The sequence below is a fragment of the Canis aureus genome, chromosome 21, assembly GCF_053574225.1.
Source record: "Canis aureus isolate CA01 chromosome 21, VMU_Caureus_v.1.0, whole genome shotgun sequence".
NCBI classification, from domain to species: domain Eukaryota; kingdom Metazoa; phylum Chordata; class Mammalia; order Carnivora; family Canidae; genus Canis; species Canis aureus.
This window is the reverse complement of record NC_135631.1, coordinates 17,070-41,823: the sequence shown is the minus strand read 5'-3', so window position 1 is coordinate 41,823 and position 24,754 is coordinate 17,070. Positions and strand designations below refer to the sequence as shown.

At 40.2% G+C, this 24,754-nt stretch overlaps 1 protein-coding gene across 2 annotated transcripts; it reads left to right on the top strand.

The window, feature by feature from the left end:
* The first annotated feature begins 1,039 nt into the window (after positions 1-1,039).
* On the top strand, positions 1,040-20,644 carry LOC144292088 (rho GTPase-activating protein 20-like). Of its 2 annotated transcripts, none has more exons than XM_077861793.1 (6): positions 1,040-2,708; positions 3,639-3,806; positions 11,716-11,866; positions 15,544-15,732; positions 17,289-17,464; positions 18,773-20,644. In XM_077861793.1, the coding sequence occupies exons 4-6, from the start codon at positions 15,570-15,572 to the stop codon at positions 18,968-18,970; spliced, it is 537 nt and encodes a 178-aa protein (XP_077717919.1). In that variant the 5' UTR covers positions 1,040-2,708; positions 3,639-3,806; positions 11,716-11,866; positions 15,544-15,569; the 3' UTR covers positions 18,971-20,644. The 2 variants fall into 2 exon arrangements, with proteins under 2 accessions (XP_077717919.1, XP_077717920.1); XM_077861794.1 differs by having other exon boundaries at positions 1,041-2,708; positions 17,295-17,464.
* Positions 20,645-24,754: the final 4,110 nt, after the last annotated feature.

Genomic DNA, 24,754 nt, shown 5'->3' with positions numbered 1-24,754 from the left:
ATAGATTTTGACAGGTGCTTGATGGGAGGCCAGAAAGTCTTGCCCAATGAGCCTCCATGGTTCTAAATACAGTCAAGCATGGCCAGACTAGCACTTGTCCTTTAAAAGTGGTGAGAAGGGGCACCCTGGTGGCTTAGTTGGTTAAGTTTCTGACTCTTGATTTCGGCTCAGGGTTATGATATCAGGGTCATGAGACAGAGCCCCAGGTCAGACTCCACACTCAGCACCATTTGTGCTTCTTCCTCTCTCTCTCTCTCTCTCTCTCTCTGCCCCCCCTCTTGTGCACATGCACTGTCTCTCTCTCTCTCTCTCTCTCTCTCTCAAATAAATAAAATATTTTAAAAAAATAAATAAAAGTGGTGAGAAGTCTGGAGGCCACTATCTACGTGCCACTTCTGTGTTAGTTTGGTTTTAAGATGAGAAGCCTTAATAAAGTCTAAAAAGACTACCAGGACTTGTGCTCTCACCTCTACCTAATTTACAGGCCGATTTCCTCTCCTGTACCTTCTGCTTGTGTCTCCAATCCAGCAAAGTCTTCCATGTTTCTGAAACATCAGTTAGTCACATTCTGTCCCTTCAACTGACAAATATATCTTCCCTCCCTTCCCCCTTCCTTCCTCTTTCTCTCTTCTAAGTAATCCCAAGTTATTCTTTATTTTTTAAAATTTTTTATTTATTTATGATAGTCACACACAGAGAGAGAGAGAGGCAGAGACACAGGCAAAGGGAGAAGCAGGCTCCATGCACCAGGAGCCCGATGTGGGATTCGATTCCAGGTCTCCAGGATCGCGCCCTGGGCCAAAGGCAGGCGCCAAACCGCTGCGCCACCCAGGGATCCCCCAAGTTATTCTTTAAAGGTCATTTCAAATGAGCTCTTCAAAGAAGCCTTCCTCTCCATAATTGAAATCAGGTGTCAAGTCCCTCTCTAAATTTCTCATCACACTCTTTAATTTTCCTCTGCTGTACTTTCCAGAGGCTGTGTTAGGCAGTTATTGATGGCATTCTCTGTTTAATTTCTGTCCCCCCCCCCTCATTTAAATCCTGGTTTTGTGAGAGTTGGGCCTGGCTCCCTGTTGCCCAGACCTATCAAGTGCCTTTCTCCTAGTATAGGTTCAAACACTATCTGTTGAATGAATGAAGTAAATAAGAGAAAGATTGTTTTATGTCATGCCTTTTTCCCTGTCCATCCCTGCCAGAAAACTATTTCATTCACTTGTTCAATACAGAATTTTTTGATTCCTCTGACGTGCCAATGATTGTGAGAATTTAATGATAGATCAGACAGACTCTTTCCTTGAGGTCCATAGTCTAGTGGGGAATAAAAGATAGGTTTTCACATGCCTGTTACAGGAGCCTGTAAGGGAAACCATAAACTTTGTCTGTAAGATCAAATTTCAGTCCTCCACAGTTGTCAAAGAAAGACACTGTCCATGTGGGAAGGGATGGTGGCTCACAGGAAGCTGTGTGACCTCCTGAGTCAGCTGGATTTGAATCCTTCATGCTACATCACGGCTGCTTGGATTCAGAGTCCAACCTGTATGTGCAGGAGCCTCATCATCTGTAAAACCATTAGTTTCCTAGTGGAAAGGGAACACCGTCTTCATGTAACATGTTTTTAACAGGCTCCTGTAGGTGCTGTGACACTGAAGGAGATGTCCAGGTGGCAAATCAATGGTTAGTATCACTAACCATTAGGGAAATGCAAGTGAAATCCACAGTGAGATATCACACTACACAGCTATCAGAATAGCTAAAATGACAACACCAACTGCTCTTGTGGATGAGGGGAAACTGAATGACTCATACAGTACTGGGGAGAATGTGAAACGGCACAGCCATTCTGGAAAACAGTTGGACAGTTTCTTAAAAAACAAAACATAGCAGCTACCATATGACCTGGCTCTTGCACTCCTGGGCATTTAGCCCAGAGAAGTTAAGACTTAACGCTGACACAGAAACCTGTATGCAGATGTTTATAGTAGCTTTATTAGTGACAGCCAAAACCTGCAGACAATCCTGAACTCCTTCAACAGGTAGTTAAGCAAACTGTGATACATCCATATCATGATGTACTACTAAGGGACACAAAGAAATGAACTGTGAATACTTGCAGCTGTCCAGATGAATTTCCAGTTACATCAAATGGAAAAGAGCAAATCCCCAAATGTCATAAACTATATGATCCCATCTGTATAACATTCTTGAAATGGCAACATTATACACATGGAGAACAGATTTGTGATTGCCAGGGATTAAAGAGGTGGTGGAGGGGGAAAGAAATTTGTGTGGTTGTAAACGGGTAATAGGAAGGATGAAAGCATCTTGTGGTGATGGAAGCATCTCTGGAAGACTCCATCCGTAAAAAACTGATATTATCTCTCTGTATTATTTCTTATAGCTGCAAATGAATCTACAGTTATCTCAAAATAAAAAGATTACTTTTAAAAAATCAAAACTTGGAGGCCAAGATAGGGAAACCAGTATGTCAGTTTGGCAGTTATAACATGAGCTTTGAATCTGTGACATCATAATGTCAGTGATCTCAGACCACTGTGGAATCTTCAGGCTTCAAGCATTTGACAGTACTCTGCCAAGTACTGTAGACTCACTCGATTTCCCGTCCCACGAATTGAAGAAAAAAGGATGTTCACGTCAATCAGAAAGCATACTAAACTTACAGGTGGTCATTCAAGTCTTCACTGCATGAGGTAGTCTTCTGATACACTATTTCTGATCATCCAAACAGACTGGCAATAACAGGAAGTGTTGTTTTCTTTTGTTTCTTCTAATTACATAGAAAGTAATAAGTAACTTCAGCACCAGCTTCCTGAAAAGTTGCTCCTGTTCATAAGATTCAGGGCTGATAAGCAGAAGGGAGCAGGCTTTATACATCCTTGGGGGAGGCGGAGATACTTTCTTGACTCCATGAGAGAGCCAACTCTCTCTCTCCATGAGACAGAATTTTCAGTGGGTCTATAAAAATACCTGTCCTATTTATGAAAGAATTTTTACATTCTGTTCAATTGAGTTGTTTTACCTATTCTGACCAGGAAGTCCTGTCAGAGCTCAGCCAAATAATAGCTAAACTCTTGTATTCAGAAACTTTCTGAGGTTTCCAGTATTTTTGCTGATCTTTGAGAATTTTTACCCCAATTTTGAATATTGAATTAGATAAGATGGGGAACAATTTCCAGAATCTTCAGTTATCTTCATTTTTATCTTAACATAAAAGCAAATTGTAATTAATTCTTCACACATTATTTTATTTTATATTAGGCCACAAGTCCTGTTTGTTGTTGTTCATTCACCTTCTTGTAATCAGCTCTACCTTTGGCTTCTTGGCTCTCGCCTGCCTAATGGCTCATGATTAGCTTTGCTTCTTTCTCCACCACACCTCTAAGTGTTGGCATGCTCAAGGGCTTCGTCCTTGAAACTGTCCTCCCCCAGCATCAGTTCCCCAAGTGACCTCACCTCTTTCTATAGCTTTCTGTAACTCAAGGATCCCTGATTCTGAGCTCTGGAGCTCTGCTTTGAGGGTTGAGACTAAATTTTAGTGTTGTGTAAACCTTGACACTTGGCGTTAAACTATATTGTGTATTTGACTAGTAACTAGCTGCTCTGTGTTTGATGTGTTGCAGGAAGAGCTCGTCTGTGGAGGTGGACACCCACAGCGAAAGCACTACATCATCTGAGGGTGCCACTCGTACTGTGCTCATCCATGGCCCCTTTGAACTCAAGAGAGGCTGGAGGAGGCAGAAGCGGCAGCTTTTCTTGTACAGCGATTTGTTGCTGATGTCTAATACCAAGTAGGTGTACCATGTTTTGTGCTCTTGTGATTCTCAAAAAAATTGCATTTCTCTGTGAGATTTCTGTTCATGTCTTTTGCCCATTTCATGATTGGATTGTTTGTTTCTTTGGTGTTGAGTTTAATAAGTTCTTTATAGATCTTGGATTCTAGCCCTTTATCTGATACGTCATTTGCAAATATCTTCTCCCATTCTGTAGGTTGTCTTTTCGTTTTGTTGACTGTATCCTTTGCTGTGCAAAAGCTTCTTATCTGGATGAAGTCCCAATAGTTCATTTTTGCTTTTGTGTCTCTTCCCTTCATGGATGTATCTTGCAAGAAGTTACTGTGGCTGAGTTCAAAAAGGGTGTTGCCTGTGTTGTCCTCTAGGATTTTGATGGAATCTTGTCTCACATTTAGATCTTTCATCCATTTTGAGTTTATCTTTGTTTCTGGTGCAAGAGAGTGGTCTAGTTTCATTCTTCTGCATGTGGATGTCCAATTTTCCCAGCACCATTTACTGAAGAGACTGTCTTTCTTCCAGTGGATAGTCTTTCCTCCTTTATCTAATATTAGTTGACCATAAAGTTGAGGGTCCACTTCTGGATTCTCTATGCTGTTCCATTGATCTATGTGTCTGTTTTTGTGCCAGTACCACACTGTCTTGATGACCACAGCTTTGTAGTACAACCTGAAATCTGGCATTGTGATGCCCCCAGCTCTGGTTTTCTTTTTTAAAATTCTCCTGGCTTTTCTGATTCCACACAAATCTTAAAATAATTTGTTCTAACTCTGAAGGAAGTCCATGGTATTTTGATAGGGATTGCATTAAACATGTAAATTGCCCTGGGGAACATTGACATTTTCACAATATTAATTCTGCCAATCCATGAGCATGGAATATTTTTCCATCTTTTTGTGTCTTCCTCAATTTCTTTCAGAAGTGTTCTATAGTTTTTAGGGTATAGATCCTTTACCTCTTTGGTTAGGTTTATTCCTAGTTATCTTATGCTTTCGGGTGCAATCGTAAATGGGATTGACTCCTTAATTTCTCTTTCTTCATTAACCCTTACTATAAGAAAACATTACTTTTTTTTTTTTCCTTTTGTGTTTGCCAATGCTTGAGTCCTTCATTCCTTGAGTACTTCTGGAGGTCTTGTTTTGTGTCAAGTCCCTGCAGCAAATACAACTGATAATGTGACAGGCCAGTGTCTCTCCTGCCTGGGACTTACAAATGATAAAAATAAGAGGGGGAATGATAATGATTAGTGTTGCTGATAGAAGGTGGATGGGGGCTGTGTGGAGAGGGTGGGAACATAATTAGAGATGAATAGTCTAGGAGGGCCTCTCTGAGGTGGAGCATTAAAACCAAATCTATGAGAGGAGAAGCAGCCACATTCCCAGACAATGTGCCTGAGCCGTCGAGGCTGAGGGACTTGCCAGCCTATGTGGGTACAATCTGACCCCTCAGAGAGAGGGGTTCAGGGAAGACTGATTTGACTAGAGCCTAGAGCATGGGCCATGCTATCAGATATGATACTGTGCTCAAGGGTCTAGTCACACAGGGTCTTCACAGGCCATGGTAAAAAAGTGGAAATATTTTGCCAAAGGATTTTTAACTAGGGGACTGACCAAATCTGATTTATATTCCTAGCAAATTATTCTGACTGTTGGTAGATAATAGATGGATGGGTAAGCAAGAGTGGAAGCAGGGAGACTAGTTAGGGGAGGCAATAGTCCTGATGGATGGTATCAGGGCTCTATCTTAGCAGTTTAGTAAAAAGGAAAGATGGAGCAGGGTAGCCCGGGTGGCTCAGGGGTTTAGCACTGCCTTTAGCCCAGGGCGTGATCCTGGAGACCTGGGATCGTGTCCCACATCAGGCTCTCTGCGGGGGGCCTGCTTCTCCCTCTGCCTGTGTCTCTGCTTCTCTCTCCTCTCTGTGTTTCTCATAACAATAAAGAATACATAAAGAATACATAAATAAATCTTTAAAAAAAAAAAGATGGAGCAGACAGATGGAATGTAGGAGAAAGAATCGACTGTGTGCACTTTCCTCTCAACCCTGAACACAAATGCATCAAATATCCAGTCTAGAACATAATTGCTCAGTAAACATCTGGGAGCAGGTCATGGAAGGTCACCTGTTTACTTACTCCATCTCTGTTTGCATTATTCACAAAACATGGAAGACAAGACTCCCACAAACAAAATATCAAGAAGTTTTTTGGTCATGAGAAAAAACTAACCCCCTCTTTTTTTACTGCCTTCACCCTAGATCCCAGTTATGCCATGTCATAGGTAAGACTTGCTAGTAATAATTTGGCAAGATGCTATACTCATCTGGGTTACATTAATAATAATTTATGAGGGGCTTACTACATGTCAGATATTATGCTAAAAAACTTTATGTACCTAATTTTGTCCAACCTTACAACTACCCTGTGAGATCAGATTATTTTTATTTTGGAGAACCTTGATGCTCAGAGGTCTAATGGCTCTGCCCAGGTAACCATATTAGTAATTGACAGACTCTACATTTGAAATTAGGTCTATTTATTTCAAATCACAGGCTTTTATTCACTATGTGGTGCTACCATTTCTATTCTCTCTTTTTTCCTGAATTTCATAGAACATTCCATGAACACCTAGATTCTTTCATTATTGAAATCAACCCTTCCTTTACGTTGAGTGAACAACGAACTCCAATCTGCTTGGTAAGAAATAAATCAGAACACTTAGTGAATTGAAAAATGAAGGAAGTATAGCTATCATAAAAAAATCAGAGGCAAAGATAGTAGTAAAATATATTTGAGATTAGGGAAATTGCCCATAGATGTAACCTTGAAGGTGGTGATGTCATAAGGAGGACAAAGAGAAAAAGAATGTTCAGACCTTGGCATGAGGTCCATATGAAAGACTCTACTCCTCCTGATAGAGGGCCAAGTCATTATTTTAAAAATACAGACTAGTTACCATTATCCTTATTTAACCAAGGTGAATATGGGAGACCAAAATATGTGGGATGCATGCTGGAAACCACACTAGGAACATCACAGATGCCTCACCCACCTGGGTTTCTCAGTGATTGAGCATCTGCCTTTGGGTCAGGTCATGATCCCTGGGTCCTGGGATCGAGTCCCACATCGGGTTCCCCACAGGGAGCCTGCTTCACCCTCTGCCTATGTCTCTGCCTTTCTCTGTGTATCTCTCATGAATAAATAAAAATTTTCTCACAGCCCTCTGAGGCCAGTATTTTTTATCATCCACAGGCTGCAGAGATGAAAATGGGGACAGGGGAAGTCTCAGAAATGGTCCAGTCATACAAAGGAAAATCATGCAAGAGATTCCAACCCAGGCCTGCCTTCATCCAAGGCCATGTTCTTCCTCCCATACCATGTTGTACCCTTCCATCCTTAGCCCAAGAGACATGCTAACAAATAGCAAACTCATTTCCTGGTTGTTAGGACCTTACAGACCACTCATATTCAATTTATAAGGGGAATACTGTTCTTCTTCTTTTTTTTTTCATCTTTGTAATTATTATAGCATTTAGGGAGAGGAGAAGACTTTCCTTTTCTTACTAGAACCATTTATTGTCCTGGGTGCTGCTTACCTCTCAGCAGGTTTTACAGAGCCTACGATGTTCTGCTAAAAAGATTTTATATAAAGACAGTGTTCTTTTTCCACTAGAGAGTTGCATCTATTGAAGGGCTGAATTTTTATTTCAAATGGTTCATTATGACAAAACAAGTTGAACATTTTTCATCTTTCACATATTGCTTTTGAGATATGTCCTTATGTCTACTCAAGAGTTTTTATGTGACAAAATCTTTATCAATTTATTTGTTAATGTTTTTTTAAAGAGACTCAGCTCCCAAAATATTACTTATATACTTTATATATACATTGGGAATATTAGAAAATGTAAGTGATCTCAGGCATTTGAATTTCATTTTTAAGCCAAGGTCTTTGATATAGAGAGAACACAGATTTTTAGAATTCCGAGTTCGGGATATCATCATGGTCAGGTTCTGGTGAGAGCTCTTTTTCTGCTTGCACATGGCTGCCTTCTCACTGTGTACCCCAAGGCATTTCCTCAATGCATGTATGTACACACATACAGATCTCTCCCGCTTCTTACAAGGCCATCCATCTTATTGGATTAGGACCTTAACTTGATGATCCCATTTAAACTTAATTACCTTCAAAAGCTCTATATCAAAAAAAAAAAAAAAAAAAAAAAAAAAAGCAGCTCTATCTCCAAACATGATGATACTGGCAGAGAGGGCTTTATGGTAAGAAGGCAGGAAAGCAGTGGGAGGGACACACAATTTCATCCATAGCAGTAGCAAGCAGCACTTAATGCTTGTCACAATCTTTAGAAAACTACTATGAGATCATTCCCATAGTAAATATTTGGGTATATTTATGATCACTGTTAATATGAAAAAAATTACCTTTTTTTTTCTAGAAGGAAACAACTAAAAAGGAATAGCCCCTGAAATAACATATTTCATCCCTGTCATGCCTTGCTCTTACATGGAGGAATCAATACCCTCAATCAATCAATTCAAATTAATAATCTGAGTTTAGTGCCTAATTTTTCCAATTAGCCATAAAAAGGGTGTAGGGTGGCCCAGGTTCCATTTTACCTCAGCTCACCCTCAGGCATCAGCTGGAAACTCTCTCACCTTAGGTTGACACTACAGAATTTAACAGAAATTGAATAAATAGTTGATTAATTTCTACCTGTTTTTTCCGGTCAGAATTAGTGAATTTTGGCTTGCACGTAATAATGAGGGGAATTAAATGTTTGTTTCTTCACAAAGAAATTCTATTTCTCCAGTTGTACAAGATGTTAATAATAGTGAAAATTGGGGATTTTTGTCACTTCTTTCATACACTAGAAACTTGTATTCACAAGAATTGAAGTCAAATGGAACCTTATCATTTTTGATATTCATTAGAATACTAAAGTTATTTTTCAAATAAAAATTACTTTAAAAATTAAAGTATTTTAAAGTACTTTAAAAATTAAAATAAAAATCACTTTATTTTTAAGAAGAGTATCTACTTGGGGCACTGCTTCTCCCTCTGCCTATGTCTTTGCCTCTCTCTGTGTGTCTCTCATGAATAAATAAATGAAATCTTTAAAAAAGAGAGAATAGTATCTACTTAATAAAATATAGAAACCTGTGAATTTAGAAAAAGGGACTGAACTTAGCTCACACCCTCTTTAGACATCACATTCCTCATCGTTAGTTATTAAAGAATGTAGAAATGAAATAAAAAATGAATTTAATTTGGTCAAAAGATGAAGATGACTATTAACTCATTGTCAGTGAAATGACAAATAGTTACAGAATAGACTATGACCCCTGCTTCCAACATTTGTAAGAGAATACCTCTATCTTAGAACAGAGGAAATCTCCCTAGAATCCTGCAAATCTCCACAGTTCACTGGGGCTTACCTTCTGGCATAAAGGTTAAGGTAGTGGAAAGCAAGAAGGACATCCATCATGTTAATACAACTATAGTAAAGGACTATTTTTAGAAGTAAAAACTGCAGTTCTCCTCCTCTTCCTTCTTCTTGAGTCAGTTTACAGTAGATTAACACTTTCTAATTTCTGCTGAGATAATCCAATTGGGTCAGTGATTGGGAGTAAAGAAACACAGTAAGACCTTAGAAGAATCTATTGAAGTATAAAGCTTTGTTTAAAACACGTTTTAAATATCTCCAAGCTAGCAACTGACTGTATTAATATAATGCCTTGAGATTTATCCTCTCACTCCCAATATAAATCCCATGAGAAAGCCTGATGGCTCTGGGGACAGAAATGAGGCTGAGGGTAGGAAAGATGAAAAGGCTACTTCATGGCCAAATGTTTACAAACATGGGCTTATGAGTTAGGCTGTCTGGGTTCAGACCCTGTCTCCTGCGTTTGACAATTTATTTACACTTTCTGTGAGTTTCCTTATTTGTAAAATGGAACTAATAGAGACCATCTAGTGTAGTTGCTTGAGGATTAAATTTTTTATATTTATATTTATATTTATAAAATATTTAGAACAGAGCTTGGCATATGATAAGTGTTCAAAATGTTATAGGAGAGTAGAAACCATGCTCTGAGCTCTAGGATAATTCCTTGGTTCAACTAATCCTGGTGCTTTATTGAACTAAGGTTATTGGATGGTTTTTTCCAGGTCAATATATTTGGAAGTTTCCACATGGGATCTTAGGTGTCTGTATATACACAAATACCTATATTAGAAAGAAAAAAAAAAACGTAAAAACAAGCAGATATCTGTCTATCATTCCCCTTGGCCATATATTTTTGATGTGACAATGCCTTTGGAATTACTATCTAGAAAAATGATTTTATCTGTTAATTGATTATGTTCCATAAAAATCTTCAAGCACACAGATACAGGCACTTGGGTGTAATGCTGAAATAAAAAAATGTTGAAATAAAAATGTGGAAAGATGTTGGTATCCATCATATTTATATTCATTATGTCCTAAGCTTTGAATCTAGATTATCCTTCAAGTGGGCTTCCTAAGAGATTATTTTTATTTCATAAATCCCATTGAAGAGTTTTAGCTTTAATTGTTCCATGAATCAGTGGAGTCATAGGGATTTTTGCACATGAGGTGTCTTTCATCTCAGTTTAGTTCAGTGTTTTCCACATGTGTTTCTGAATAGTAAGGAATTCTAGAGTGGAGGATCCAAGTTCCCCAGGCATCCCTTATAGGACTTGTAACTATTTAAATCTCAAGCCTACCTGCGAGTCCAAGTTGTGAATTAACCAAATTAATCAATTAATCAACCAAAATAAATCAATGGTGGTTTTCATCTTTGAGGTCAAAGATTAGGCAGAAATTTTCAAAAAGCGGTTTCACCCCTTCTGACTCCTCAGAGAAATTGGAAGTATCCATGACTTACATATAAGACCTCCAGACCACTGATCTGGGATTGATTGATGGACAGATGGATGGATGGATGATTTTTCAGTCAGGCTCAGTCTGTAGGCTAACAGTTTTCTCGTTTTAGCCAGAATCTAAGGGAAAATGGTATCGACAAAATTTTAAGAAGGGAAATTGAAAATAACCTATGCTTTAAAGCCTAGAAAATATTTTTTTAAATTAAGGTTGAAAGTAACTTTTAAATCTTTCTGATCCAAGCTTATTTTTTTTTGCTTTGACTTCATCTCTCTCCCTCACACTCTTTAAAAGATTTATTTATTTATTTATTTATTTATTTATTTATTTATTTATTTATTTATTTATTTTAGAGAGCAAGCATGAGCAGGGGGAGGGGCAGAGGGAGAGAGGAAGCAGACTCCTCATTGAGTGGGGAGCCCTACACAGGGACATGATCTCGAGAGCCTGAGATCATGGCCCAAGCTGAAACCAAGAGTTGGACGCTTAACTGACTGAGCCACCTAGGTGCCCCTGGTTTGTCTCTCTTAAGAAAAAAAATGTATAACTATTTTTATAAATCATGTATCAGGTACCTTTGTTCAGCCCCTCAAACACTTTTTGAAGTATGCAAGTCATAAATGAATAATTAACTGCAATAAGAGCCATAAAAATTATGTATAATAAGTAACAAATCCAGCAATAGCAAATGAATTAATGGTTTTCTTACAAAGCTCTAAAATATACAGTGGTTACTCAACACTCACCATTCAAAAATACGGCTATTTGCTGCCATTAGAGTAAGTGTTTTCAGGTTTCCAAGCCAGAGTTTGCTCAACACACATGTTGCAAAGGCCCATCTAACCATTTGCTGTGTGTGCACAGAGGGTAATAGAGATGTGGGAGGCATGATTTACCCTAGAACAGTGAGAACTGGTCTCTAATGAGCACAGCTGCTCCCATAACATTTTTGAAATGAACTAACAGAGGTCTTGTTTGGGATCTTTCTAGGTATAAAAAAAAACTTTAAGATAAAAAATAAAATACCACTGAACACTATGTGGATTGCCAACTGCATGGATACAGTGGGAGATGCCAACATCCATTCTGGGAGGTCCTTTGTGTTGGGCTGGCTCACGGTGAACTTCCTGGCCACCTTCAGGTAAGACCAATGGCTTAGTGTCCTGTAATTACATGGCTTGAAAAGGATAACCTTGTAATCTATTGTCTACCAAGCTGGTGACTCACTTTTTGACCTCTCATGACACTTGTTTTGCCTTGTACTCTGCCTAAGAAGGTGCTTATATCCACATGGAAGCAAGTAGATAATGTATACTGGGAACTACTGGAGTAATTTCCTTCAGTTTTGATCAATGGTTTTTCAAATGGACTCTAGTAGCCACTTGAGGAGTTAGGTGTTCTGGTTATGTGGCAGGAGAATCAACAGAGTGAGGTTCAAGGTCTCCTCTCCAATATCCTGCCCTCTGATTCCCAGGGAGTATCTGCATTTTTAAATCACCAGAATAGATTTCTTGAGCAAGTACTATTAAAGGGTCCAATTAAATTTGAAAAATTGCTTTTACACTCCCAAGTTAATTCCCTTAACAATAGTATGTAATTATACAAATAAATTGATCATGTCATTGAATACTAGGTTGCCTGAATTGCTGTGTACAGATTATCTTAGTTGGTGACAATCTAAAACAAAAATATGATTCCATTGAGTAGAGGTTAGTTGTGTAAGACACATTCTTAGGCTGACATGAGGATGGGGAATGTGGCTCTCGACCCTGGATATCCTGAGCAGACACCTCTGAGTTTACAGGGATCATGCCACACTTGCATCTCTGTTTGAAACATCCACACCCCAAGCCTCGTTCCTATTTTATGCAGTTGCACTTAGCACACTGCTTTCTTCTCCTCACCCCACTCCAAAATCTCACACGTAAGACAACAAAAATGTTTACAAGTTGTTAATTTATTAATCCTAAAATGCAGCTGTTAACTTAGTGAAAAATTTTCAAAGTTTTTTGAGAAGGAACATGTATTTATATCCTCTCTGCAGGTCTTCTTTTCCATAAAGATCACAGTTCCCGTTGCTTAATATCTTCTCCAGATTGCAAATGGAAGGAAACAGTTTCAAATGGGAATATATAAAGTGGTAGGGGAGTGCCCAAGAAATTTTTTCCCCTAATAGGAGGAAAATGTGGAAGTCAAGTTTATACATGTTGTATTAGTTAATAGGCTGTACAAATACATAGAATGCATTTATAACAACACCTGGCACCTGATGCTTTTGTTATTGATTATTATTACTGTTCTGCAGATTGGCATAGTAACTAGAAGCTGTGTCTATGCACCTAGTCAGGTTGGGACACTAAATGGGCATTCTACTTTCTTGATGCGACAGGTCCTGAAATGGTGATGGAGGGGGTGGGGAGCAGTGTTGCTGGTAGAAATATAGAATGTGGCAGCCACCATGGACAGTTTGATGGCTCCTCAATAAGTGAAACAGAATTACATATGACCTCCAGACACATATCCAAGAGAAAGGAAAACATGTCCACGCAAAAATTGATACACAAACGTTTGTAGCAGCATTGTTGACAATAGAGAGAAAGAAAGAAAGAAAGAAAGAAAGAAAGAAAGAAAGAACCAAGTGTTTATCAACAAATATACAAAATGTGGTACAGGAGCTAGGGACAGGAGGGAAGGGAGAGTGACTGCTTAATAGACACATGTTTGCTTTGGGGTGATAAAAATGTTGTCATGATGGTTGCACAAAACTGTGAATGTACTAAAGGTCACTAATGGTCAATTTTCTTTTATGTGTAATTTACCACAATAAAAAAAAATGCTGGTAAGTGATAAGTCCACGTGTGAATGAGCCTTAAGACATTCACAACTTTGGATATTAAATGCTGTGAAAATTTTAGCAGAGAAAATACTGATATTTAGTAATTTTGCATCATGGATTGATCTTTCTCAGAAGATCACAGTGATGAAGAATAATGTTTTTAGGAACTAATTTAACATATTACAATCTGCCATATGTATAAAAAAATAATATTACAGGTGTTTTTCCCTAAAAAGATATTCTTGTTTCTGAGCCAAGACAGTTACATCAAAATGCTAAATTTCTTAAATATGATTTAATTTGAATGGTTATATTCTTTATATCCGAATAGCCCTTGCAGCTGCAGGAACACTCTGAGCTATAATTAACCCTTTTCCAGTTGTGGAAACTAAATATCAAAGTGGTTAACAACGTGCCCATGATCACATAGCTTGCATCACATAGTCACAATTAAGTTTTCAGATTTGAAATCACTGTTCTTCCTCTTTAGGATCTACTTCCCATTGCTTTAATACCACTCACAAAAGAGTGGAGTCCATCAAAAGCCCAACTCTAAGGGGAGTACAATTTACACATCGGGCTCCCTGCATGGAGCCTGCTTCTCCCTCGGCCTGTGTCTCTGCCTCTTTCTCTCTCTGTGTTTCTCATGAATAAATAAATAAAATCTAAAAAACAAAAGTTGGTTAGCAGTAAAAAGAAAAAAAGCTCTAAATACTTATATATTTAATAAAGTGCGTTAATTTAGATAAAATGATGTAGATGATAACTTTTTAGACTTTGAATAGCTTCACACATGAAACCAGCTTTAAGGAATCCAAAGAGCCTGTTGTTCATGATGATCCATTAGCAGCATTCAAAATGCATTTTTTTAAAACATACTCTCAATTCTCAATTGTGGATTAACTCCTGGTTATCTTGGTTTGGTTGTATTGCTGTCATAGAAGCTTCTTTTTCCTTAATAGAGGGAAGTCTCTGTGATTCTTGTGAATGTTGCATTTATGACAGATGAAAAGAACAGCAAAAGCTCCCTTAGGTACATTTAATAATAAATCAGTAATGACAGAATGAGAATTTTCATTCTATTCTTAAAAAATGAAATCCGTATCATAGCATAGGGTCTTTGAAAATTCTCTAGAGAGGAAAAACAATTTAAAGCATAAAAGAGCAAAACAAATCACTCGGCAGGCAATTCTGGATGGCTCTGGGAGTGGTTTTCTATTCTCTAACCATCGTTTTACAGTTTGCTTCTGGGTTTCCAACTCTGTGCAGTCTTCCTTCTGATCATTGCCTGGCAGGACACCCCTTGGAGGGAGGGCAGCAGTGGGAGAGAACCATAAAGCATAAGGGCAACCCATCCCACTACTCTAGAGTAGCTCTGGCTCTAGAATTGACAAAAGGAAATGAAAAAAAAAATCTGTTCAACTGACATTATGTCGGAGAGAATAGTGAAGATAGCAATTCTTAATATATATACTCCAAATATTAAAAAAAATATTAACCAAAAAATAAAAATAAAAAATAAAAATATTAACCACCAATGCTTATTAATATATTCACTCTGATAAGTTTGTATGCAGACAAGCATTTCAAAGAATGAATGTAAGGCTCGACGGGGTCAAGTAATTTGCCTAAGATGTATAGATCTAGTTAATATCAAGGCACAAACTAGAAAATCTTAACTATTCTCAGACAGAAACACAGCAAAAGTCAGCATTGTTTAATGCACTCATGAATATATGTATTCCAAGCAAACATGCTTTAAATTATTTCTCTTATTAAAATCTTTCACTTGGGCACATGCTTTCTGTAGGGTGTTCCCATCAAGGGTGTATATGATGCTCACTCAGGAGGCACAGCCTTCTTTATCTAGAAGTCACAGAAAAATAGCAATATATACCAGGGTGATGCTTACACTAATGGTAAGGTAGGTTTGATGATAGCCATCACCATCAGCCTGAATATTCAGATTTTTTTCCCTACAGGACATGAATATCCCTATGGAATTAAAATGAGCCATCTTCCATCTACTAAACTGCTGCCAAAGGAACCAGAGGACTCCATCTCTCCTTCCACAACTCAGGAGTCCCTCCTTCTGGAGCAGAGGATCACAGAGATGCAAAGCCAGTTCATCCTGAAGCCCAGGCACCCAGCCCAGAACAAGCAAGGGAGAGGTGAGCCACTTGCCTTTCTTCAAGTGCCTTCTCTTGACTCATGTCTCCACACTTAAACACAATTCATGACAGAATTTATTCTTTCTGGGTGAGCTTATTGTCATCAATGAGGAGGAACAGTATAGGCAAGAATGCAAAAACTACCCAAAATCAAGCTTAAAAAAACTCAAAAGTCTGCCACCAAGAACCAACTCATTTCTATGAAGGTTCTTTGCTTGTTTTAAATCTTCTAAGTAGACCATTACTCCTTTCTTTCTCTATATCTCCAGAGCACTTTCAAGGCTGCCCTGAGCCATGCCTTGTGCTGAGTAGTATATTATGTAGTTTAATGAGTTGTAGGCAGCATCATTTATATTAAAGTTGAGCAAACCGAAGCCTTAAAATGTTGAGCTTCCTAAGTGGCAGAACCAGGATGCTTGTGGTGCAGTGCTGGCACCCACATGAGTAGAGGGGTGATGCACTCACTACATCGCAGAAAAGCCAAGTGACCAGGTGTTTAAAGTTATTTGGTGAAATGTTGCTCATCTGTTTATCCTTCGACAGCTTGGCTCATCTGTTGACCCTTAAAAAATTCAGTTATTTAAGCAAGTTAAGGTATCTTCAAACGACAACATTCACAGCTGAGCACTAGAAACTTTGAACTCAGCTTTTCACTGCTGATCACCTTTTCTTTGGAAAGGTCTTCCTTTGATAGGGAATGTTGAGTAATTAAAAATCATCTCTGGAAACTGGGGGTACATAAATGCATTCATAATCTCTTCTTGTTTTTCTCTATGTTTTCTTTCAAGCCTTGTACTTGTGTGTAGGTGTATATATACATGTATGTTTGAGTGTGTGTGTGAGGAAGTGTGTTTCCACGCTTCATTGTGGTTTAGGCCCTTTTCAGTAAATGTTAAACATATTGAACCGAAAACATCATCTCTGGGTGGGTTGGTGGGGTATGACAAGAAAACACAGCCACCACATAGCCAGCACGTAATGACAACTTCCCAAGGACACTGACTGCAGAAAGTCATCCTTGAAGATGGCCCAGAGCAGAGGAACCAGAGAAGTAGGGTCAGGCAGATTGTGTCCTGGGAGGCAGATCTTTTGGATGGTAGAAACTTGAGCACTCAGAAAGCCAAAGAGGAAATCTGAGGCACAGGGGAGACTGGCTGTGAGAGCAGAGGATTACCAAACTCAGCTTGATTTGAAGACCAAATCCTTCTAGCTTTGAAAATCAGATCTGACCCCTGAACCCACTGATCATACCAGTAGAAAACAAACATCTACAGGTTCAGTGCCTCCTGATGCAGTGTAACCGACAGTAACTGATGGCACAGGAAATACTGACCTTGAGTCTGACCGAGTCCCCAGGTTTAACCATCAATCTGAAGGATATGGGCAAGAACTCATCAATGCCATGAGGATGCTGGTAGCCAACATCAGAACGTGGAGAGTTCTACACAGCAAATGACTCAGTTTCCCCTCCTCTACAATGAACATGCTGTATATAATGGCAATGGTGAAAATAAGGCTAAGTGAATTAAAACACACCAATCTCCCTTGTTCCTGAGATTCAGGCCAGAAGATCATGCAAATCAGGGCTTTCAGAAACTCGGCCTTTTGCTGGTGCGCTGGCACTTGCCAGAACAACCAGTGCACAGCTGCACCGTCTGCAAAACCAGGACAGCTTTTTGGAGTTTCCCTCACGGATATCTGTGATAAGGACAACTTGCCCTTCCCAATTCTGGTAGGTCTCAGTCTGGTGTTTTATTGCCTTCCTGAGGAGGGGGACCTCAGAGAGGCCAAGTGTTCTCATGCAAAGCTACCCCCAAATGGAGAAATCATTAGACAGCCCTGGGCTGTGGCTGAGAAGCTTTGGTAGTGTCATTTGATTTACCCACTGCAGAGTCATGAGGCCAATACAACAGGACAACGTTTTGTCCATTCCACTTGTTTCCACAGAGACCCATGTAGACCTGTTCAGATCAGTCAAAATGGACTCTGTGTGCATGAATCATCTTCACATTCTGCCAGTCTTCCTGAACTCACAGTAGTCTCAGGCCTCCTTCAACTGAGTCTACTTAATCTAACAACTAAAAACATCCTACCTAAGCATAAAGACTCATCCTGCGGCAAATATGAATCCAGTAATCCTAACACAGTATGTTAAATGAAAGCCACAGAGTTTTCCTGTGTTATCTCAAATTGGTGTACTGAATTGTCAGTGTGGAAATTTGCACAGTACCTCTGCAAGCCCTGCACTAGATTTGGGAATGTTACCCTAGGTGTGAATAAATTTACCACGTTAGTTACATGCTAGCTACTACCCCAGTCCTTGCATCACAGCAATTTTAGGGGGTAGCTAGCACTATCATCCTCCACACTTTACAAATGAATTACAAAGGTTTCAGTACAGTTCACATGTGCCCCAGGTCACACAAATGATCAGAAGCATAATAGGTTTCTGATCCCTTGATCTATCTGACTCCAGCCCTTGTTCTCTTTCTACACTGCAGGGAGAGGACATGAAGATAGAGCAAAGGACAGTGAAAGACTCATGAAGGGAATGTAATCAGAGAATAAGAAGAGAACATTTGAGCTTTTTTTTAAAAAGAGAGGAAGGGAAATAGAGATAGTAGGAATGCAGGATACAATCACTTAAAGAGGAATCAACAAATGGGAAATGAGTATGGCAAAAAGACTTCCATACTTGTGGAAGAGCATCTATGTAAGGAAATAAGAAAAGACTGGTAAAGTGGGAGACAGACGAGGATTCCACAAAGGACTTGAAACAAGGAAGTTTGATTTAAAAGGGTAAATTCAATGAAATAATCTGATTAAAATAAGTGATTAAAATGTTTCAGTGTATGACCATAAGGTGGACGTTTGGGTAGAAACTATAGAGAGACATTGACTAAAGAATCTAAATTGACTTTAGTCCTTCCAGCTCTAAAACCATATACCATCCCATAGCCTAGCTCTTTCAAAAAGGAAGCAAGCTTTTGCTCTGGGCTTGCGATATGAAATGCCATATACTTTTCTTTTTTTCCTACAGGATATGCTTTCCTTTATCAATTGGAAAGGGCCATTCATGGAAGGCATCTTCAGAAAATCAGCCAGTATAAAATCATGCAGAATCCTAAAGGAGAAACTAAATTCTGGGGACACAGTTAACTTGGACAGCGAATCTGTTCTTGTGGTAGCATCTGTTTTCAAGGTGGGGAAAGTTCTAGCTTTATCCACACATGAGTAACTGAAGCTGTGATTGGTGCCTTTCATTATGATTGCCCAGGAACCATCATAGGCATAACTGATTAAGAACTTGTCAAACTGAAAAATACTTCATGAAATCAAAATTTAAGGAAGCTACTGTAGGAGTTAAAAGCCCCATACATTAGAAATACTTTCTGTTTTTACCACACACCGGCCACCTGAGGACTCCATGCAAAATACTAATATTAAAATGACTACTAGTAATAATAATAAACTTCAAAATATACACTGCCACATACATAATGTTTACCAAAGCAAACATCCTGCTTTTGATGACTTCCTCACCACCCTCCTAATGAAGGCAGTTTCCAAAAGAAAAATCATATGAAACATTTGAAAATAGGTATAGAAGTTCACAATAGTAAGCAAATGTTTACTTTATGAGGAATCCAAAAAGGCTCGGTGAAGCGACCAAATCATTCCTAACCATCACTGTCTCCTCTTTCTTAATGCCTTTTACTTTATAAGTCATGGAGGAAGGATTTCGCCATTTGTGTCTCTTTCCACCACATCCTAAGCAACCTTTCGTTAATATTTGTGATGTCTAGCCCACCATCCAAGGCTATAATGACATGGTAACCAGCTCTTGCTACATGCCTCTTTTGATAAATCTAACTTTTGGAGTAGGTGCAACAGACAAAAGTAGTTTGGAATTCTGAAAATTCAATAGATCGACTCAAGAAATAGATTAATTTTGAAATTATACAGCTAAATCACAGATATCCAGTTCTATTGCTAAAACGGTAAATGGAGAAAGAAGTGAGAACTAGAACAAAAAATTTAATTCATCTACCTTGGCACTTGCTAACAGCTCTGGTCAAATCTATGGTAATGCAGTAATGACGACACTCTTAGAATCAAGGTCATATTTGGTCTTTCCTTGTCACATTTGGTCTTTCCTTGTCCCCCATTACTGTTCAACTACACGATAAATAGCAATAGTCCCTGCCCACTACCAGCATCAAGAGACAGGGGAAAGAATGATGATACATTAGGTACTTGGATAGCATGGTAAGTGTTGCCCTCTTTAAGGTGCACACATGGAATTGATGTTTCTAGCAAGACAGTAGGGTCTTTTCTATTTCTGTGTTATAAACACAGACTATATGGTGACCACGTGTGCATAGAGTCCTTAGACATTTCTAAAAATTTCCCTTCCTAAAGTTGACTAATCTTTGTGGAGAATCAGACTCTGCAACCTTGGCCTGAAAAGTATCATGTCAAACTATCTGGAGAATTGGTCTACACTAGAAATGAATATATCCTCAGGACCATCATGAGTTTGCCATTAGACTGTCTACTTTTGTATAGTTAAAGAAAGGAAGAATGAAGCATTTATGAGAGTAGCTTTTGTAGTAGTTTGCAAAAAAGCACACAAAAGAGTAAGTGCCATATGATAGAAGGGAGCTTTGTCTTCATTGCCACTGAAGCCTAGGCTCTGCTTTGATGCTTTTGTTTTTGTTGGAGAAAATCCACACACCTGCTTTTGCTTGTGCAAGTCAATGGAGAGTCAGAGCTGAGCTCCGTGTGGTCAATTTGGGTATCTATGAAGGAAGTAGGGACTGAACTGAAGTTTTCAACTAAGTGTTTTCTCTGTAATATTTCCAATATATATTTTCTATTGTGTGTGTGTGTGTGTGTGTCTATTTTTTTTATCCACATAAGGATTATCTTTGAAGAATCTAAAGAAGTATTCTTTCATCCGACCTCTATGATATATGGCTTGGTGTTATTGATGAAGTGACTGAGGAGGAGAAAATAAATGCGGCCCAGAGGTAATGATGCAATAATTACTCTACTCTGGTCATGTCTCAGAAATACAGCCAATATACTATTAGGAAAATTTTGTCTTACTTTTTGCCACTTTGGCCACTAAAATAGCATTCAATGCCCAAGAGTTTCAATTCTTCTCACCCATGGAGACCAGTTTCACAATAGGCATATCTTATGGCTATTATTGTACTTCTCCTGACCTTATTAATGGGGAATCCTTAGTCACTGTACACCTTCTGAATATATGAACCTGGTAGAGAAAATTCAGTGGCCTAAGACAGATGGTAGAGCATCAACAGCCAGTGGTATAACCTTAAGTTTGTCAAACATTTAACCAGAGTGGGTTAGCTCAGAAATTGAATTCGATGAAACATTTTTGTATACGTTCATGCCTGGAACTTTGTTACAATGGGTTGTGTACTGGATCTAGAAAGATGTTCTCTGTTCTCCGTCTCTATACTTCCAGCTTCCTAAATACAATGACTTGCCTTATTCAAATGCATCTTTCTGACTTTAGGCTTCTAGCCCAGAGACCAAAAGTGAATGTTGTTCTCTTGCAATACTTTTTGGGAGTGTTATACAACATTGAGCAACAATCCTCATCCAATCAGATGACAACTTATAATTTATCAGTGTGTATAGCCCCAAGCATTCTTTGTCCACCTAATTCCTGCAGCTTGGAATTGGAAGACAACTTCATAAAAAAGGTAGAGAGAGCTCTCATTTGTGCCCCCTGGGGTTAGAATCCATGATTTGAATATGAAATGTGTAGTAGCAAATAGAATGGATCAGTTCTGAAAGGTGCACATCTTCCTAGGCTTCCTTGGAGTGGCAGAGTTTGTTATTCTACTCTGGTGGAATATGGGAAGGGGTGTTGATAAAGTGGGAAACACAGAGCAGTTGAGTTGCTTCTTTCCCATCCAGGAGATTCAATACTAGACTGACTAAACAAAAGAGAGAGAAGAGTGGTGTAATATGATAGAAAAGAACCTGGGCTCCAGAGTTTAACAAGCCAAGGTTCAACTCTCAGCCTGATCCTTGAGGGGGGAGCTTGTAACCTTGGGAAAAGCCATGGCTTCCTCATGACACAATGGTAACAACACCCAGCACTTCTGGTCATTACTGGCAAATCCTAGGTGGCTCGGGCACTATGAGCACCCATGGCTCCGAACACATTGGCCTTGCTCTGCAAGTTGTGGCTCATTTAGAAAAATACTTGGCGAGGAGGGGCAAGATGGTGGAAGAGTAGGGTCCCCAAATCACCTATACCCACCAAATTACCTAGATAACCTTCAAATCATCCGGAAAACCTACGAATTCGGCCTGAGATTTAAAGAGAGAATAGATGGAATGCTACAGTGAGAAGAGTTCACGCTTATATCAAGGTAGGAAGACGGGGGAAAAAAGAAATAAAGAAACAAAAGGCATCCAAGGGGGAGGGGCCCCACGAGGAGCCAGGCTAAAGCCACATGCCCCCAGGACAGGAAAGCTTGGTCCCAGAGAAGCAAGAGCTTCACCAATCTTCCCCAGCAGAAAGGCGCTCCCAGGGAGTTAGAGCAGGACCCCAGGAGGGGCAGGGATGCCCTCAGGCTCCCTGGGACACTAACAGACACCTGCACCCTGGGGAGAGTGCCCGGAGCTCCCTAAAGGGTTGCAGCACGCACACGGCCAGACCCGGCAGCAGCTTGGAGGGGCTCCGGCGGAGACTCGCATGGAGGGGGCTGTGCGCTGGGAGCGCTAATCCAACAGCACAGGCCCGGGATCACAGGGCGCCAGGGACACAGCCCAGGATCTGGCCTCCCCCCGGGACAGGCAGAGGCCAGGAGGGCACAGGACAGCAAGGACGCTCCTGCCCTGAGCTGAGCAGATCAGCGGCCCCGCCCCCAGAGCCTCCAGGCCCCTGCAGACTGAGAGCTCCCTAGTTACTGCAGGAGCTGAATCCAGGGCTCCAGAGCTGGCCGCCACCACTGTGGTTGTTCCTCCTGGGGCCTCACGGGGTAAACAACCCCCACTGAGCCCTGCACCAGGCAGGGGGAAGAGCAGCTCCCCCAAGTGCCAACACCTGAAAATCAGCACAACAGGCCCCTCCCCCAGAAGACCAGCTAGACAGACAAGTTCCAGGGGAAGTCAAGGGACTTAAAGTATACAGAATCAGAAGATATTCCCCGGTGTTTTGTTTTTTTTTTTGTTTTGTTTTGTTTGTTTCTTTTTGTTGTTTTTTTCTGCTTTTTGATTTGTTTGATTCCCCCACCCCCTTTTTTTCTTTCTTTTTCTTTCTCTTTTTCTTCTCTCTTTTTTTCTTTTTTTCTTCCTTTTTTCTTTTTCTCTTTTCTTTCCTTCTTTCTGTCCTCTCTTTTTCTCCTTTTCCCAATACAACTTGTTTTTGGCCACTCTGCACTGAGCAAAATGACTAGAAGGAAAAACTCACCTCAAAAGAAAGAAACAGTCCTCTCTCCCACAGAGTTACAAAATCTGGACTACAATATCAGAAAGTCAATTCAGAAGCACTATTATAAAGCTACTGGTGGCTCTAGAGAAAAGCATAAAGGACTCAAACTTAAAACTCACAATTCAACTTCTTTCTAGCAAAGTTTTATGTGAGTTGGTTTACCTATCAATTAAAAGCTGTAGGGTATGGATCCCAGGCTGCCCCTAAGGTGCATGTTCAGAGCCCTTCCAACTCCTCCAAGTGCAGCCTGGAAACCACCAAGCTGGTCTGAGGCCACATCCATAGCTGTGGGAACCAAGTGCCAGAGGCAGTCACGATTTACTGGATCAGAAACCCAGTTCTCTCCTGAAGCATCTGAGTCAGGGAATTGGTTTTTCTCAGGGCAGGGTGAAAAAACCTTACACGATCAGGATTTCTCTGATCCCAAGAAAAATGCTTAGCATTTTTTTGTTGGTTTCTTTTTTCTCATGTTGCTTGGCTGTTTCTCTTGTCACATTGCCCTACTTCCTTTAGGAATTAGTTTTGCAAAGAAATCACCCACATAATGAAAATAATCTAGAAACTCAGGTTAACAAAATTTTCTAGCCAGTGTGGATATGTGTGATTCACAGTTTCTTTAAGGAGACAGAAGTTTGTTTGCACAAATTAATAACAACTTTTAATAAATGGACTTTACTGTTCACTGCTAAAAATCTTCCTGTCAGAGGGGCAAGATGGCCGAAGAGTAGGGTCCCCAAGTCACCTGTCCCCACCAAATTACCTAGCTAACTTTCAAATCATCCTGAAAACCTATGAATTTGGCCTGAGATTTAAAGAGAGAACAGCTAGAGTTCGCATTTCTATCAAGGCGGTTCCCATCTGGGCCTCACTTGGACCTGGTGACTGTGGTTCCCAACTGGGCCTCAGCCAGACCTGGTGACTCTAGTCCCCAACTGAGCCTCACCTGGGCCTAGTGACTCTGGTCCCCATCTGGGCCTCATGTGGACCTGGCGACTGTAGTCCCCACCTTGGCTTCACCTGGACCTGGTGACTGTGGTCTCCACCTTCACCTCACCTCGACCTGGTGACTCTGGTCCCCACCTGGGCCTCACCTGGACATGGTAGCTGTGGACTTCATCTGGACCTGGTGACTGTGGTCCCCACCTGGGCCTCACCATACCTGGTGACTGGGCTCCTCAGCTACCAATGACTAGGATCCAGGATGTACCCTTAGTTGCTACTGATACCGGGACCATCCCCAGGGTCTCACTTGTTCCTGGTGACTATGGTCCTTGTCTGGGCTGACCTGGCTCATCCTTGGCTCTGATCCTCTCCTGGGCCTCCCCTGCTCTTGCAGGTATGGTCCCCCCCCTGTCGTGGGTGTGTAGTGTCTATGGTCCCTTCTGGGCCTCACCTGATGGTACTGGGCCATGATATTGGCCCTTTGCAAGACCAGCAGGGTCTCCGGGTCCTCTTGCATGGTGCTGCAATCCAAACACATCCAAGAATGACGGCGCATGAGAACCTTCCGAGGACACATGCATCAGGGTGCTCCCCGAGGGC

Bases quoted from the DNA above. Each gene is read 5' to 3' on its own strand.
- LOC144292088 (XM_077861793.1), top strand. From the start codon at position 15,570: ATGAGCCATCTTCCATCTACTAAACTGCTGCCAAAGGAACCAGAGGAC. The intron at 15,733-17,288 runs GTGAGCCACTTG...CTTGTTCCTGAG, and splicing joins CCAGAACAAGCAAGGGAGAG to ATTCAGGCCAGAAGATCATG. The intron at 17,465-18,772 runs GTAGGTCTCAGT...TTTTTCCTACAG, and splicing joins ACTTGCCCTTCCCAATTCTG to GATATGCTTTCCTTTATCAA.